The sequence below is a fragment of the Equus quagga genome, chromosome 5, assembly GCF_021613505.1.
Source record: "Equus quagga isolate Etosha38 chromosome 5, UCLA_HA_Equagga_1.0, whole genome shotgun sequence".
Taxonomy (NCBI): domain Eukaryota; kingdom Metazoa; phylum Chordata; class Mammalia; order Perissodactyla; family Equidae; genus Equus; species Equus quagga.
The window spans coordinates 25,222,970-25,235,885 of record NC_060271.1 but is presented as its reverse complement, the minus strand read 5'-3'; the positions used below and the strand labels follow the sequence as shown (position 1 = coordinate 25,235,885).

Genomic DNA, 12,916 nt, shown 5'->3' with positions numbered 1-12,916 from the left:
GGACACCCCTGTCACACATGTTTGCATCCGAACATGCACAACACACCGTGGGTACATCTACGCTCACACGTGCATCACACGTGTGTCTACACACATGTGAACATGCACTGCATGCACACACCTGTATGCCCATCTCCATACTGCACAGATGGAGTCAATTGCGGGACCTGGGGTTCTTTCCTAAAGTCTGGGTTGCCTAAGGCCACTGTGAGCTCGTCTGCTGGAGTGTGAGCTCTAGATGTGGCCCCAGGACCACGCGCTCAGGGCTCCTGGCTTGGCCCTGTACACCTGGGTGGCAGAGGTTAAGAGTGCCAGCTGTGGAGTCCGGCACAACCTGGGTTCCATCCTCGCCCTGCACATAACCACGTGCACGTTCCACATCCAGTCTACGTGCACGTCACCCAACTTCTCAGAGCATCAATTTCCTTATGTGTTAAATGGGGAAAATAGTTTTCACCTTAAAAGCATCTTAAGGGAGATGCTCTTAGCAGGGTGCCTGGCAAGTTGTAAGCACTTAAAAATAGTTGCTGTGGATATTATTATTGTTGTTTCTTCAGCCTTTGCCCCAAATTCGCATGCACACTTTGGGAGGAGGGTGCCCTCGCTGGGGGTCTGTGTATGGGGAGAGCGGGTGGATGGGGCCTACGTGGATGCCTCTCTCCAGATGCTCCCCCAATCCCAAACCCTCATTATCCCACATGCATATTCATAAGGGACAGCCTCAGCCCTCTCTGTAAATGGGTCAGAAGCAGGAAGTGGAGGCCAGTGCCAACAGCAAGGCCCAGGGAACGGGAGGCTGAAAGCCAGAGTGCATCTGAGTCCCCATGGACGGCAGGATGGTAAGGGATAGGGCAAGAATGAACTGGGGGTGTTGGCGGGCCCTGGGGGCTTGAGCAGGGAATCGTTCCCATATTGCAGATTTGAAAGCTGAGGCCCAATGAGATCAGATTAGAGAACCCTTGGAGTGAGTGGCCCAAGAAGCCAGAGCCTACTTCCTCTGGGACCTGGGGAGTTGAGCATCTGTCTGGGCTGGGTGACAGGCACAGGGGGCTGGACCAAAGGACCCCTGCATGATTCTCTCCGTGGACATAGTTTACATGACGTGACATAGTTGGAAGGGCTGTGGTGACCCTGAATCCCAACCCTCCAGCGAGGCTCAGAGAGGTTGGGTGACTTGCCAAGATCGGGGGGCTGGGGAGGGGCTGACTGTGATCTTGCCTTTGGAGGTGTGAGAGAGAGTGATTCTGGCTCCATGCTTGAGGTTCAAGACTGGGAGAAAGGCGGGTGGTCTGGTCTGGACACTGAGCAATGAAGCCTCTTTATCACCTCCTCATTTCATCTCCCCAATAATCCCCTGAGATAGCTGGGGCAAAAATGACTATCTCCATTTCACAGATGAGAAGTGTGAGGCTGAAAGAGCAACAGTCACCAGGACAAGGGCACACCGTGAGTCATCTGCAGAGTCTGCCCCCCTGCGTGTGGTGACATGGGGACCAGAGAGCCCAGCTTGCCTCGGTCTTGGGTGGGGAAGGCCAGGACAATGGCAGCATGTCACTCTGCTCTGGAAAATTTCAATCTAAAACCAGGAGGCCGTCTTTTACACTCGGAGTTATGTTAACCCCTTGCTCCGTTCAGATCACTGCCTATTTCTTGGAACGCTTTCTCGAGGCTCCCAACTGCTCTGGGAGGTTAAGCAGGATAACCACCCCCATCTCTGGGGGGGGGATGGAGGGACAGAGAGGGGAAGTGGCCCCCCCTAGGACGGCAGAGGGTGTGAGAGGCTGGGACAGAGCAAGAGTCTCAGGCGTTGCTCATCTCGTCTTGGGCACTTTCTCTGGACCAGGTCATGGGAAAGGGAGGTGTTGACGGATGGAAAATTCAGCCCTTGGGGCAGAAGTGTCAAAAGGAGCTGACCCCTGGGGTGGGGGGCTGTGAGACAGGCTCACCGCAACTGCTGGGTGGCATTCCAGGCACGGAGGGTTGCTGGGTAGAAGGTGACATGTAGGGGCAGGTTTTAGATCAGACTGTCAGTCACAGCAGAACGAGGAACCTGGGCTTGTGGTAAAAGTTCAGACATTCATTCATCAAACGTTTACGCCAGGCCCCGTGCTATACCCAGGGCAGGGGAGGGAGCAGCCAGAGGTGAATCAGACAGTCCTTGGGCGGCTCACAGCCTCCTAAGGGTCTCAGACTTGGGAAGGACTGAACACATTATTGGACAGCAAAAGAGGGGGACTGGGTATTGCCACCTCCACTTTCCAGGAGAGGCAGTGGAATGTCAGGGACGGGCCTTGCATTCTGAGATCAAGGCCAGATCGGTGGTCCTCTAGCTCTGCCTTCTGAGCCGTGTGTCCTTGAGCAACAATAACAGCAACGACAATAGTCACAGCTCAGTTTATGTCTAGCACGTCACTGTGCTTCTCTGAGCCTCAGTGTCCTCATCTGCAAATTGGGGCGGGGTAGGGAATTAACCTACTTCTCAGGGTTATTGTGGGGGCTTGGATGGGACCATGCAGGTGACAGGGTTTGGTTCGTGCTCAAGCTTTGTGGTAACTTTACTTATTTGTGAGGCCATAACGGAGGCCCATGTTGAAACACAGAGAAACTGGAGGATACTCATTCCTAAGGGGGCCAAGCAGTGGTTTGGGGTGGTGGTTCTCTTCACCAAGAAGACATGGCATGTGAGCAAGGCTTCGATGGCCAGGAAAGGGAACAAGGAGAAGAAGGGCTTTCCAGGGAGAGGTATCCTGTGGGCCAAAGTGTGGAGGGAGGAAACTGTAGGGTATGTTTCTAGAACAGTCCTGGCACAATTAATGGCTAAGCCTGGCCCCATTAATTATGAATCACCCAAGAATGCAGTCAGGCTGGATCTTTGGCCCCGGGGTCAGCTGCGAGGCACCCAGACTTCCTTCCCTAACATTATCCTGTCGAGGGCTGAGCAAGGAGAGGGCTAGAGGGGGACAGAGACTAATTACAGAGCCCGCCCCTGGGTCTCTCCCACCTACCCCTGTGGGATGGGCTGCCAGGAATGTGACACACCCACCCCTTCTGATCCCCTTAGCTGGGGCCCAGAGTTAGGGCATCCATGGGGAGCAATGAGCCACCAAGTAGGGTGGCTCGGGGGAGCATGTGGCCCAAGACAGGAGTCAGTAGGGCTTGAGGAGCAGGTGGATGGAGGGGAGAACAGGAAAAGAGTGCTGAGGAGTCTCAGGAGAAACAGGGACGACAGGGAGCTCACATTCGTCAAGCATCTACCACGTGTTGTAACAGCCCTATAATGTAGGCATCCTCACTTTAGAGATGGGGAAACTGAGGCTCAGAGAGGCGAAGTGGCTTGTCCGTTTCTGTCTCCAATTATTCATTATTCAACACCTGCGCCTTGGGCAGAGCCTCTACGTCAAGCGCCGAGTCAGGGGTGACTATCTCTTGGATTCTGCCCCCTGAAGTGGGGTAACAGCGTTACGAGCTCAAGCTGTGGCCTGGCGAACCCAGGCGTCACCATTTCCAAACCCTCACTTTGGACCAGGACACGAGCCTGGGCCAGAGTTGGGACCACTTGCGCGGGTCTCGTGGCCGCGGGGATCCCAGGCAACCCGACTTCCCCGACGGGTCCCGCCCATGCACCTGCTCCAGGTGAGTCCCGGGAGGCCCGGAGCGTCGCCGGAAAGTGACCGGCGGCTTCGGCAGGTGGGGCGGGGCGGGGCGGGGCGGGGCTGGGGGCGGGGCGGGGCGGGGCTGCAGGAGCCCGAGCAGACCGCGCGCCCCGCGCCCCGCGCCCCGCGCCGCCGCCGCCATGGGGGCCTGTCTGGGCGCCTGCTCCCTGCTCAGCTGCGTGAGTCCGGCCCCGCGTCCGCCCCGCGCCGCCGCCGCCTTCTTCCTTCCTGCGCTTGTGTCCCGTCTTCTTCCTCCAAATAGTTTCTTCTTTTTCCTTCCTCCAAACTTGTCTTTCTGAACCCACAGCCCGCCGCCTCGCCCCTCGGGTCCCCCCTCCCTCGGGCCCCGTCCCCGTCCCCGTCCCAGGCCTGCGGGCGCCGGCGACAGCTGGTGTCCCGGGCTCGGGTTACCGCGGGGGAGGGGTTGGGGCGCGCCCGGGCGGGGGAGGGGAGTGCCCTCGGCCGGCGCCCCTACGGGGAGCTGGGGAGACTGAGGCTCCGAGCCCGGGGTGGGAGTGGGCGCTGTGGCTTCACTTCGTCCAACTTGGGGACACCCTCGCCGTGCGCCTCCCATCTCTCTCCCGGACGCTCTGACTCTTTGTGTGGGCTGCCTGCTCCCCGTCTCTCTCCGCCGTGTGTCCTTCTTTGTCCCTCTGGCAGTCTGTCCGTCAGTCTGTCTGTTCCTGTTCGTCTGCCTCCGTTTGTCCATTTGTATTTGTCTGATGGCTGTCCCTGTCTGTTCGTTTGTCCGACTGTCTTTGTTCATCCATCGCTTCTCCATCTGTCGTTGTCTGTCTATGGTTCGGTGTCTGTCCGTCTGTCCGCCCGTCCAGTCTGTCTGTCTCTCTGCGTCCGTGTGTCTGCCTCATTCAGTCTGGCTCAGGCTAACTCCTGGCCACTTCCCCAGCGAGCCCCAGACACTTCCCCTCTGGGCCCCGGAGCCACAGTGCGGGGTGTGGAGGAAGCCCCTTGCGCCTTTCTAAGCCGCCCTCCGTGCGGTGAGTGCGGGTGCCGCCCGGGCCCAGCTCTGGCTTGAAAAACCCAGGAATTGAGGGAGGCTGGGGTCCGTGGGGGGAGGGAGTACCTGGTCGCCTGGGCTCGGGGACCTGGGGGGCAGCCAGCACCGGGGAGGAGCTTCGGCCAGACCCTGGCGGAGGCCCCTTCTCCTTCCCTCTTCCCCTCATTAAACCCGAGCTTCGTTCAGGCAGCCCCCTCCCCCTTTGCCCCGAACAAAGAGGAGAAGAGAGGAAGAGGGGCGTCTGGTGGCTGCCGGCTGCCGAATCCCAGGACTTACTTTCCTTTGTCTCTGAGTTGTGTGTGTGTGTGTGTTAGGAGGCTGGTGTCGAGGCGCGAGCTGGGGCATCTAGAGATTGACTTTACAGCCATTTTCTGAGAATGCTTCGTTGTCTGCCCAGAGGCTGTACAGAGGGTCCCTGGACAGAACTCTTGTCCTCTCTGGACCTCCATTTCCCCATCTGTGAAGTGCGTGTGTGTGTGTGTGTGTGTGTGTCCGTGTGTCCGTGTGTCTGTGTAGGAATCAAGAGCTGGTCCCTGAGATCCCGCCCCGAAACCAAGGTTTGGGCTGCGTCTGCCCAGGAAGGGTTTGCTTCCTGGTGAGGAGGGAGAGCTTTCTGGTTGTTGACCAGATGTCCATCTGACTGGGCTGGCCTGGGCGTGGTGGGTGTTGAGAGAAGACCTGCCAGTTCCCTGGGCCTCTGTCTCTCCCTCTGCCTCCCTTGTAATGCTGTTGGGAAGACTGGAAAGTGCCCTGCCCGGTTCCTGGCATATAGCGAGTGCTCCAAATGGGAGCTATTGTTATCATCTTTGAAAGGTGGGTGGAGAGTTCCCTCTGGAGCCAAGTGCTGGTTTCTGAGTCATAGAATCCTACAGTGCTGGGACCGGAAGGCACCTGACAGGTCTTCTCAAACCCTCGTGAGATGAGGAACCTGTAGCCCAGAGAGGTTAGCTGACTTGCCTAAGGTTGCACAGTGAAAGCATGGGGAACCGTACAGTCAGGATTAAAATCTGATTCCTGGTCCAGGCTTCTTGCCCACACCTGCCCTCCCTCCACATCTTGGGTGCCTGGGGACAGGGCTGGCCCAAGGTAGAATTGGGAGGTTCACTTAGTGGGAGGCTAGTGTCTGCAAGGGACCTGCCCCTCCTTTCAGTGGCCTCCCCTTGGGGCTCTGACCTCTGACATTTACTGAGCACCTACTGCCTGCCAGGCACTGTGGCCAGCCCCTCACCCCTGCCATCTCATTGGTTCTCCCCCCAGCCTTGTGACATACTTATCCTACTTTGCAGATAATGATACTAACAATAGCCACTTTTACTGCATCCTTACCACGCACCCAGTGGTGGCACAGGCCCAGCACTGCAGTGAGCACTTTATATGCGTCCTTCCATTTAATCCTCACAGCAACTGCAGTGAGCCAGTTAATATTCCCACTTCACAGATGAGGAAACTGGATCAGAGAGGGAAAGTGATTTCCTCACAGCCACACAGTATTAAGTAGTGTAGTTGGGCGCTACTGGACACCAATAACAACCTGTTTCCATAAAGACTTGCCCTATAGAAGTGATGTTCTAAAGGGGGTTCCCAGGCATTTTTAGGGGGAAAGTTTGGGGGGACATACGTCGGTGGGGAAAACTTTTATACCCTCCCAGCTGTGACGTATTTGTATCTGCCTGTCGTAGTGCTCTGAGTCAGCGTTTGTACTGGGCTGAAGGTGAGTCCTGGCTGGGAGGAGATAAGATGGGCCCCCGGTGGGATGGGAGGCACCGGGCAGGCCAGCACATGAGTTGGACGGTCAGTAAATACTTAGGGAGGGCCTTCTACGTGCGAGGGAGTGAGAAGGGCCTTTGGGTCAGCCTGAAATGGACTCGCATCCTGGCTGGGCCCCCTCTCGGCTGCGTGACTGGGGGCCGTCCCATCGCCTCTCTCCTTGTCTGTGAAGGGGGCACAGGGAAAGTGGATCAGTGCCTGTCGGCCTCCCTCGGTTTTCTCCAGCACTAGAGGGATTGTTTTCATCAGTGGGGTGTTTGGAAATTAAATAAGACTGCCATCGATGAGTTAGCGGGCCCTTGGTGCAGACAGACTTGAGCTCAAATCCCACCTCCTCAGCTTACTTGCGGTGTGACGTTGGTCGTGTCACCTCTCTGAGTCTCAGTTTCCCCATTTGTAAGTGGCCCCTGTCTCTCAGCACGTCGTGAGGAGTGGCTGGGGCTGAGATGAGCATGCCCGCACCCTTACTGCGAAGCTGCCAAGCCGTGGCCCTCCGCAGAGTTCTCAGTTGCTCTCAACTCTTTCAAGGGCGTGGTGCAGCCGATGAAACCCAGGGCTGTCCCCTTCTAGAGCCTGGGCTCCAGCCGCTTTACTGTCCTGCCCAGGAGCCCATTTCTGGATGAGGAAACTGAGTCCCACGTAGGGGAAAGGAGACTTGTCTGAGGTCTGATGGCATTTGGTGGCAGAGCCAAGACCAGGCGCTCTGTTCTTAGCGCTGCGAGCGGGGAGGCAGGCAGTGTGCGCTGTCCTGGGCTGGCTCAGCCAGTCGGGGAGGTGTTCATGAAGTCTGCAAGCACCATCCCATCCTTGCTGGCACCTGTTTTCTGTTTAACGGAGGCAAAATGTGCATTGCATAAAATGGACTATTTTAAGTCTTTGTTTTGTTTTCCAGGAGCTTGTAGTTTATTTTAGGAGACATGATACATATATATATTAAAAATGGATGTCTAACAAATACAGCCCTAGTGAGATCGATCCCAATGAGTGGTATTGTCAGAAAAGGCGTAAATGTTGGGTGAAGCGCCCCAGGAGAACTCTAGAATCGGTCTCTTCCTTGGTATCAGTTCTCTGGGTCACTGGAAACGGCCCCTGACTCTCTCTCCCTGTTCCTGAAGCTCCCGCATGCCACTCCCTTGGTCTGTCTTCCTTTCTGTGGCCCAGTGATATTTCTAAACTGCAAATCTATGTCATGCCTCCCCTTTAGCAATCAGGATAAAGTCCAGACTCCTTGGCGTGGCCGGCGGGGACCTTGGCCATCTCTCCATCACCACTCCAGCTTCCTTTCTTGCCCAGCTACCCTGAAAATGCAGAATTCCTTACAGCTTGGCAGGTCTTATTTCCTCTGTAGGAATACCCTTCCCTTCCTTACTTAGCTAACTTCCTACTCTTCCCGGAAAACTCCTTGCCCCCTCCCTTTTTAGTTATAAAATATACATAACATAAAATGTAACATTTTAAGCATTTTTAACTACAGTTCAGTGGTATTAAGCACATTCACAGTGTTGTGCAACCATCGCCACCATCCGTCTCTAGAACTTTTCTATCTTCCCCAACTGAAGCTCCTCCAGGTTAAACTATAAGTCCCCTCCCCTCCCCCTAGCCCCTGGGAACCACCATTCTACTTCCTGTCTCTGTGAATTTGACCTCTCTAGGTACCCGAGATAAGTGGAATCAGATGGTATTTATCTTTCTGTGCCTGGCTTATTTGACTTGGCACAGTGTCCTCAAGGTTCATCCATGTTGCAGTGTGTATGAGAATTTCCTTCCTTTTTAAGGCTGAATAATATTCCAGTGGACATATAGACCACATTTTGTTTATCCATTCATCGGTCCATGGACGCTTGGGTTGCTTCCGCCTTTTGGCTGTTGTGAATAATGCTGCACTGACTGTGGGTGCACAAATATCTGTTTGGGTCCTTGCATTCAGTTCTTTTGAGTAATACCCAGAAGTGGAGGGCCAGTGTGTTTTAAACAAAGCAACTTTAAACTGTGGCCCTAGGCCTTAGCCACCCCACCCCCCCCACCCCCCCGCCCAGTGCCCGGGGAGTGGTTCTAAGAACCTGGGTCCTGGCTCTAGGGATAACCGGGAGAGAGTGTGAGTGACTCAGTGACAGTTTGTTCCCACCACGCCAAACCATGCACAGCTCCAGACCTGTCCAGCTCTCCTTGGGAGGTAGTGAGCTCCTTGTTGTTGGCCGTGTGCAAGCAGCAGGTGGCCAGCTGCCTTCTGGGTGCTTCTTCATCAGAGAGAGGCTGGACCAGTTGAATGTGGAGGAATCTTGCAGCTTTAAGACTCTGAGACCCAGGGCTTCCTAAGTTCGGAGTTCTCCCTTCCAAGATCCTGGCTGGCGCTCAGATTCGGCCACTGTCAGTGTTCTGGTGCTTTTCCGTTGCTGCCTTTCCCCGAGTGCCTTTGGGGGTGGGGTGGTGATTGTCATGTTTGTGCCTGCCTGGGCTTTCCTGTTGCATCATAGGCGTCAGTCCCTATTGCTCTGCAGCCCAGTGACTTTCATCTTCCTGCCTCTAACATTCCCAGGAGTAAATGGGCCACCGCGTGCCCTGGGGTTGGGCCTTTGGGTCATTTGCAGTTTCTTCATATTCTAATAAGCTCATAAAGCCTAAAGCTTTATGCCTATTTTAGTTTTTTTCTTAATTCAAAACTTTTATGTTTTAATAGCAAGAGCAACTTGATTGGGCTATAATTTATATTTGATTGTATTTGTACACGTGCTCATTTAAGTGTGACGTGTACACTGCTCCATTCAGCAGAGACCCCTCCCAGGGGAGTTCCAGGAGGTATTGATGGCCGTTTAGTTATCTTCCGCTTTCACCGTCGTTGCCCTGGCGTGAACAGTGCCACAGTGAACTTCGTGGGTGTGTGCGTGTGCGCGTGAATGCACTTACTCCCGCAGGCTGGTGCTTCTGTAGGAAGAGGTTCTTGCAGGAGCGATCCCCAGAGGTGGAGGGCCTGGGTCAGAACGTATGGACAATTCCAAGGATGCTCTGGAAGCAGCTGGGGGCTGCTGTGTGTTTTCCTCTCCCTGACCTGGCCTCTCTGGTGTCAACCAGGCCCTTGGAAATCCTGAGGCCTCAGGTCTCGGGAATACCTGGATTTTGATCTCCAGGAGCCAGAGTGAATTGAAAGGCCAGGCTCGCTGACTGCAGTGAGCCAGCTTTTCTTGTGTCTCAAATGCAAGTGGTAACAAGCCAGACCCGGGCACTTGGGCCCCTGGTTCCCGGGATCAGTGCCTGTGGGCCTCCCTTGGTTTTCTCCAGCACTAGAGGGATTGTTTTCATCAGTGGGGTGTTTGGAAATTAAATAAGACTGCCATCGATGAGTTAGTGGGCCCTTGGTGCAGACAGACTTGAGCTCAAATCCCACCTCCTCAGCTTACTTGCTGTGTGACGTTGGTCGTGTCACCTCTCTGAGTCTCAGTTTCCCCATTTGTAAATGGGAGGTTATAACACACTTACTTTATAGTGTCAGTGAAGCTTAATGTCGATAAGGTGCTTACTACAGTGCGTGGGACTAGGTGACTCTTTATGAAGAGAAGCTGTCTGTCATTACTTGAATCTCAGCACTGCCGTCCACTTGCTGTGTGACTTCTGGCAAGTTTCTTAACCTCTCTGATCTCAGTTTGCTCCTCTGTAGAATGGGGCCAAGAGCCTGCTCTGTCTGATGACCAGAATGCTCTTTATGGTTTACAGAACACTTCTGGCATTTGCTTATCTCCTCATCCCCAGAAAGCGGCCATGGAGAGGAGTAGGGCTTGGGGTGGGGGCTCAGAGATGTAGCCAGTTGTTGCTGGCTGGGTGGACTATTAGGATTTGGACCACGAGGGAGAATTTCATTCTGCAAGCATTTCTTTTAGCCTCCATGTTGTACTTGGCTTTGTGGGTGAGAGAGATGGGTGAACAGGAGCATTTCCAGGACTCTTTCCCGTCTGGGGAGAAGTGGCGGCGAGACAGGAGACAGCCACACCTCAAGCAGAGGGCGCTGGATGCCATGTGAGCAGTCCAGGAAGCAGAGCGCAGGGTTCCCGAGGAGCAGGGGCCCCTTTGGCCTGCTGTCCCCCAGCTGGTCATTGAGGGTGAGGCTGTCCCCATCCGTCCTGCTTCAGGCCCTCGAGTGGACGCCCACTGCTCGAGACCATCGCCAGCTCCTGCACGTGGCCGCCGGCCCTGCCAGCCTGGCTGCAGGGGCCTTCTCGCTGTTTCTCCAGCGCCCGGCTTGTGCAGAGCCGCCTTGGGCACTGTGCCCTCTGCCTGGGACGCTCTTTCCTCCCCTGGGTCTGGCAAGTGCTTCCTCATTCTCCAGCTCTCGGCTTAAATGTCACTTCTTCAGGGAGGTGACCCGCCACTCCCAAGTCTAATGTGGCCCCGTCAGTTACTCTCATGCCAGCGTATACGTCTTGGCACGTCTCACCATGAGGGGTGATGCCGTGTTGAGTGTCTTTCCTGCCCCTGGAGGCGCCGGGAGGGCGGGGCCCGTGTCCTTCTTGCTCCCCAGACTCTTCAATACCTGGGGGAGGAGTTGGGCTCTTTGGAGGCCAGTAAACAGTTGACCAGATGGACCCGGATGTGAGCCTGTTTTCTCAAAGGCTGGGCTGTGGACCCGGCTCCCAGAAGGTGTCTCCTTTCGGGATGCCACCCATGAATGAATGGTGTGGCATCACCAGCCCCTAAGTGATGTCAGCCAGCCCCAGGGAGGGGAGGGGCTGACGCCAGCTGGGGCAGAGGAGCCCGGAGGGGAAGGGTGAGCCCACCGCTGCCATCGAAAGCCCCGGAGTGGGAGATCACAGCCGCTCACAGTCCTTCATTCCATTGACTCAGCAGATGTCTACATGCACCTGCTGTTTCTAGAGCTCCACTGCTGGTCCTGCGGGAGCTTACATGCTAGAAATAAAATGTAAAGCCAATCAGATGATAGGAGCTCCTGTGGAGAAAAACTAAGCAAGGAAGGGAGGAGCGAGCCTGAGGGGTTACAGGTTAAAATTCCTGTTTCATCCCTACAACTGCCACATGAGAAGTAGGAGCTGTTATGATTCCCATTTTATGGAAGAGGATATTGAGGTTCAGAGAGGTTGAGTGAGTTGTGTAAGGTCACACAGATAATCAGTGACAGAGCTGAATTTTTTAAGAAGTTTTTTTACCACCCTGCCCCCCTCTAAGTAAGTGTCACTCCAGCTGGCTCTCTCTGAAGTTCCTCTCTCTCCCTAATACCTGTGATAGATCCAGCTTTGAATCGAGGTTCCGTTCTTACTGGCTCTGTGACCCTGTGTGACCCAGCCTCTTTGAGGCTTGGTTCCCTCAGCCTCCCCTTCGGGCTTGAAAGTTCGATGGGGTGACTCCTGGGGACGAGGTGTGCCCCGGCCCGGCGCGGGGCGGGTGGTACAGGCGGGCTCCGTGCAGATTTGGAGACATGGCAGGGGCCGGGGTGGGTGCTGCGGGCTCGGGCGGGACGTGGGCCCGGGAGAGGAGGCAGAGTGAGTGCCGTCCCCCGCCCCCCGCAGGCGTCCTGCCTCTGCGGCTCTGCCCCCTGCATCCTGTGCGCCTGCTGCCCCGCCAGCCGCAACTCCACCGTGAGCCGCCTGATCTTTACCGTCTTCCTCTTCCTGGGGGTGCTGGTGTCCATCATCATGCTGAGTCCCGGCGTGGAGAGTCAGCTCTACAAGGTGAGCGGCCCTGGCGGAGGCGGGGTGCCCGGCCTCTGGGGAAGGCCCAGCCGCTCCAGGCTCGGGGGGGCCCAGGCTTGGGGTCCCAGCTAATCAGGAGGAGGTGGGCAGGGGTGGCCCAAGGTTGGCGATGGGGGTTGTTTCTTCGTGTGGGGAGGAGGATGTGGCCGCACAGGGGGATTCGGTGTCTCGTAAGCCAAGCGCCCCTTGGGAAATCTTATTAATCATTATTGCCCCCCGGACACTGGCCCAGGGCGTGCTCTCCCCGCTTTGATGCGCATGCCCAGTTTGGGACCCCCTAATGTCCCTTCATCAGTGTTTCATAGCCTGGCACAGACCGGGGGGCATTCAGGCCAGTGGCTCCACATTTTAGTGCATAGAGGTGTGAATCCCCTGGGGAGTTGGCTAAACGAGCAGATTCTCAGACCCCCTGGGAGACTGAGTCTGTGGGAGAGTGGCCCCGGCCTCTCAGCTTTCCCCAGGCCTCTGCGGGATGGGGGTGGGCGGAGAACTTTGGGGAGCCCTGCTTTAGACGGTGGGGGGCGTTCCAGAGGCTGTGGGCGGCCGACAGGGAGATAAGCAGATGGTAGCGAGGTGGAACTGGACGGCTGTCGCTGGGGGCTCCCTCACAGGACTTCAGCCGCAGAGGTGGCCGCGAGTGGACGTGGCGCGGGAGGCTGGGGCTTTGTCCGGGCCCAGCCCCTTGGGGCCTCCCTCCTGGGTTCCGGGTGGTCTGGGGCCTCCCTGCTGGATCCCGGGTGGGCGGGGCCTGCCTCCCTCCTGGGTTCTGGGTGGGCGGGGCC

The 12,916-nt window shown here is 56.2% G+C and overlaps 1 protein-coding gene across 5 annotated transcripts in view; it reads left to right on the top strand.

Annotated features, from left to right (window-relative positions):
- The first annotated feature begins 809 nt into the window (after positions 1–809).
- The window catches only part of SERINC2 (serine incorporator 2), a 20,800-nt gene continuing 8,693 nt past the window's right edge, over positions 810–12,916 (top strand). The window contains exons 1-3 of one of the 5 annotated variants that reach the window (XM_046662059.1): positions 810–839; positions 1,396–1,446; positions 11,952–12,113. In XM_046662059.1, coding sequence (XP_046518015.1) covers positions 825–839; positions 1,396–1,446; positions 11,952–12,113 — 228 coding nt within the window. In that variant the 5' untranslated portion in view covers positions 810–824. Of the gene's footprint in view, positions 840–1,395; positions 1,447–3,603; positions 3,634–3,706; positions 3,833–4,579; positions 4,652–11,951; positions 12,114–12,916 lie in introns of those variants that run through there. The other 4 variants (XM_046662061.1, XM_046662062.1, XM_046662060.1 and 1 more) reach the window with 4 other exon arrangements.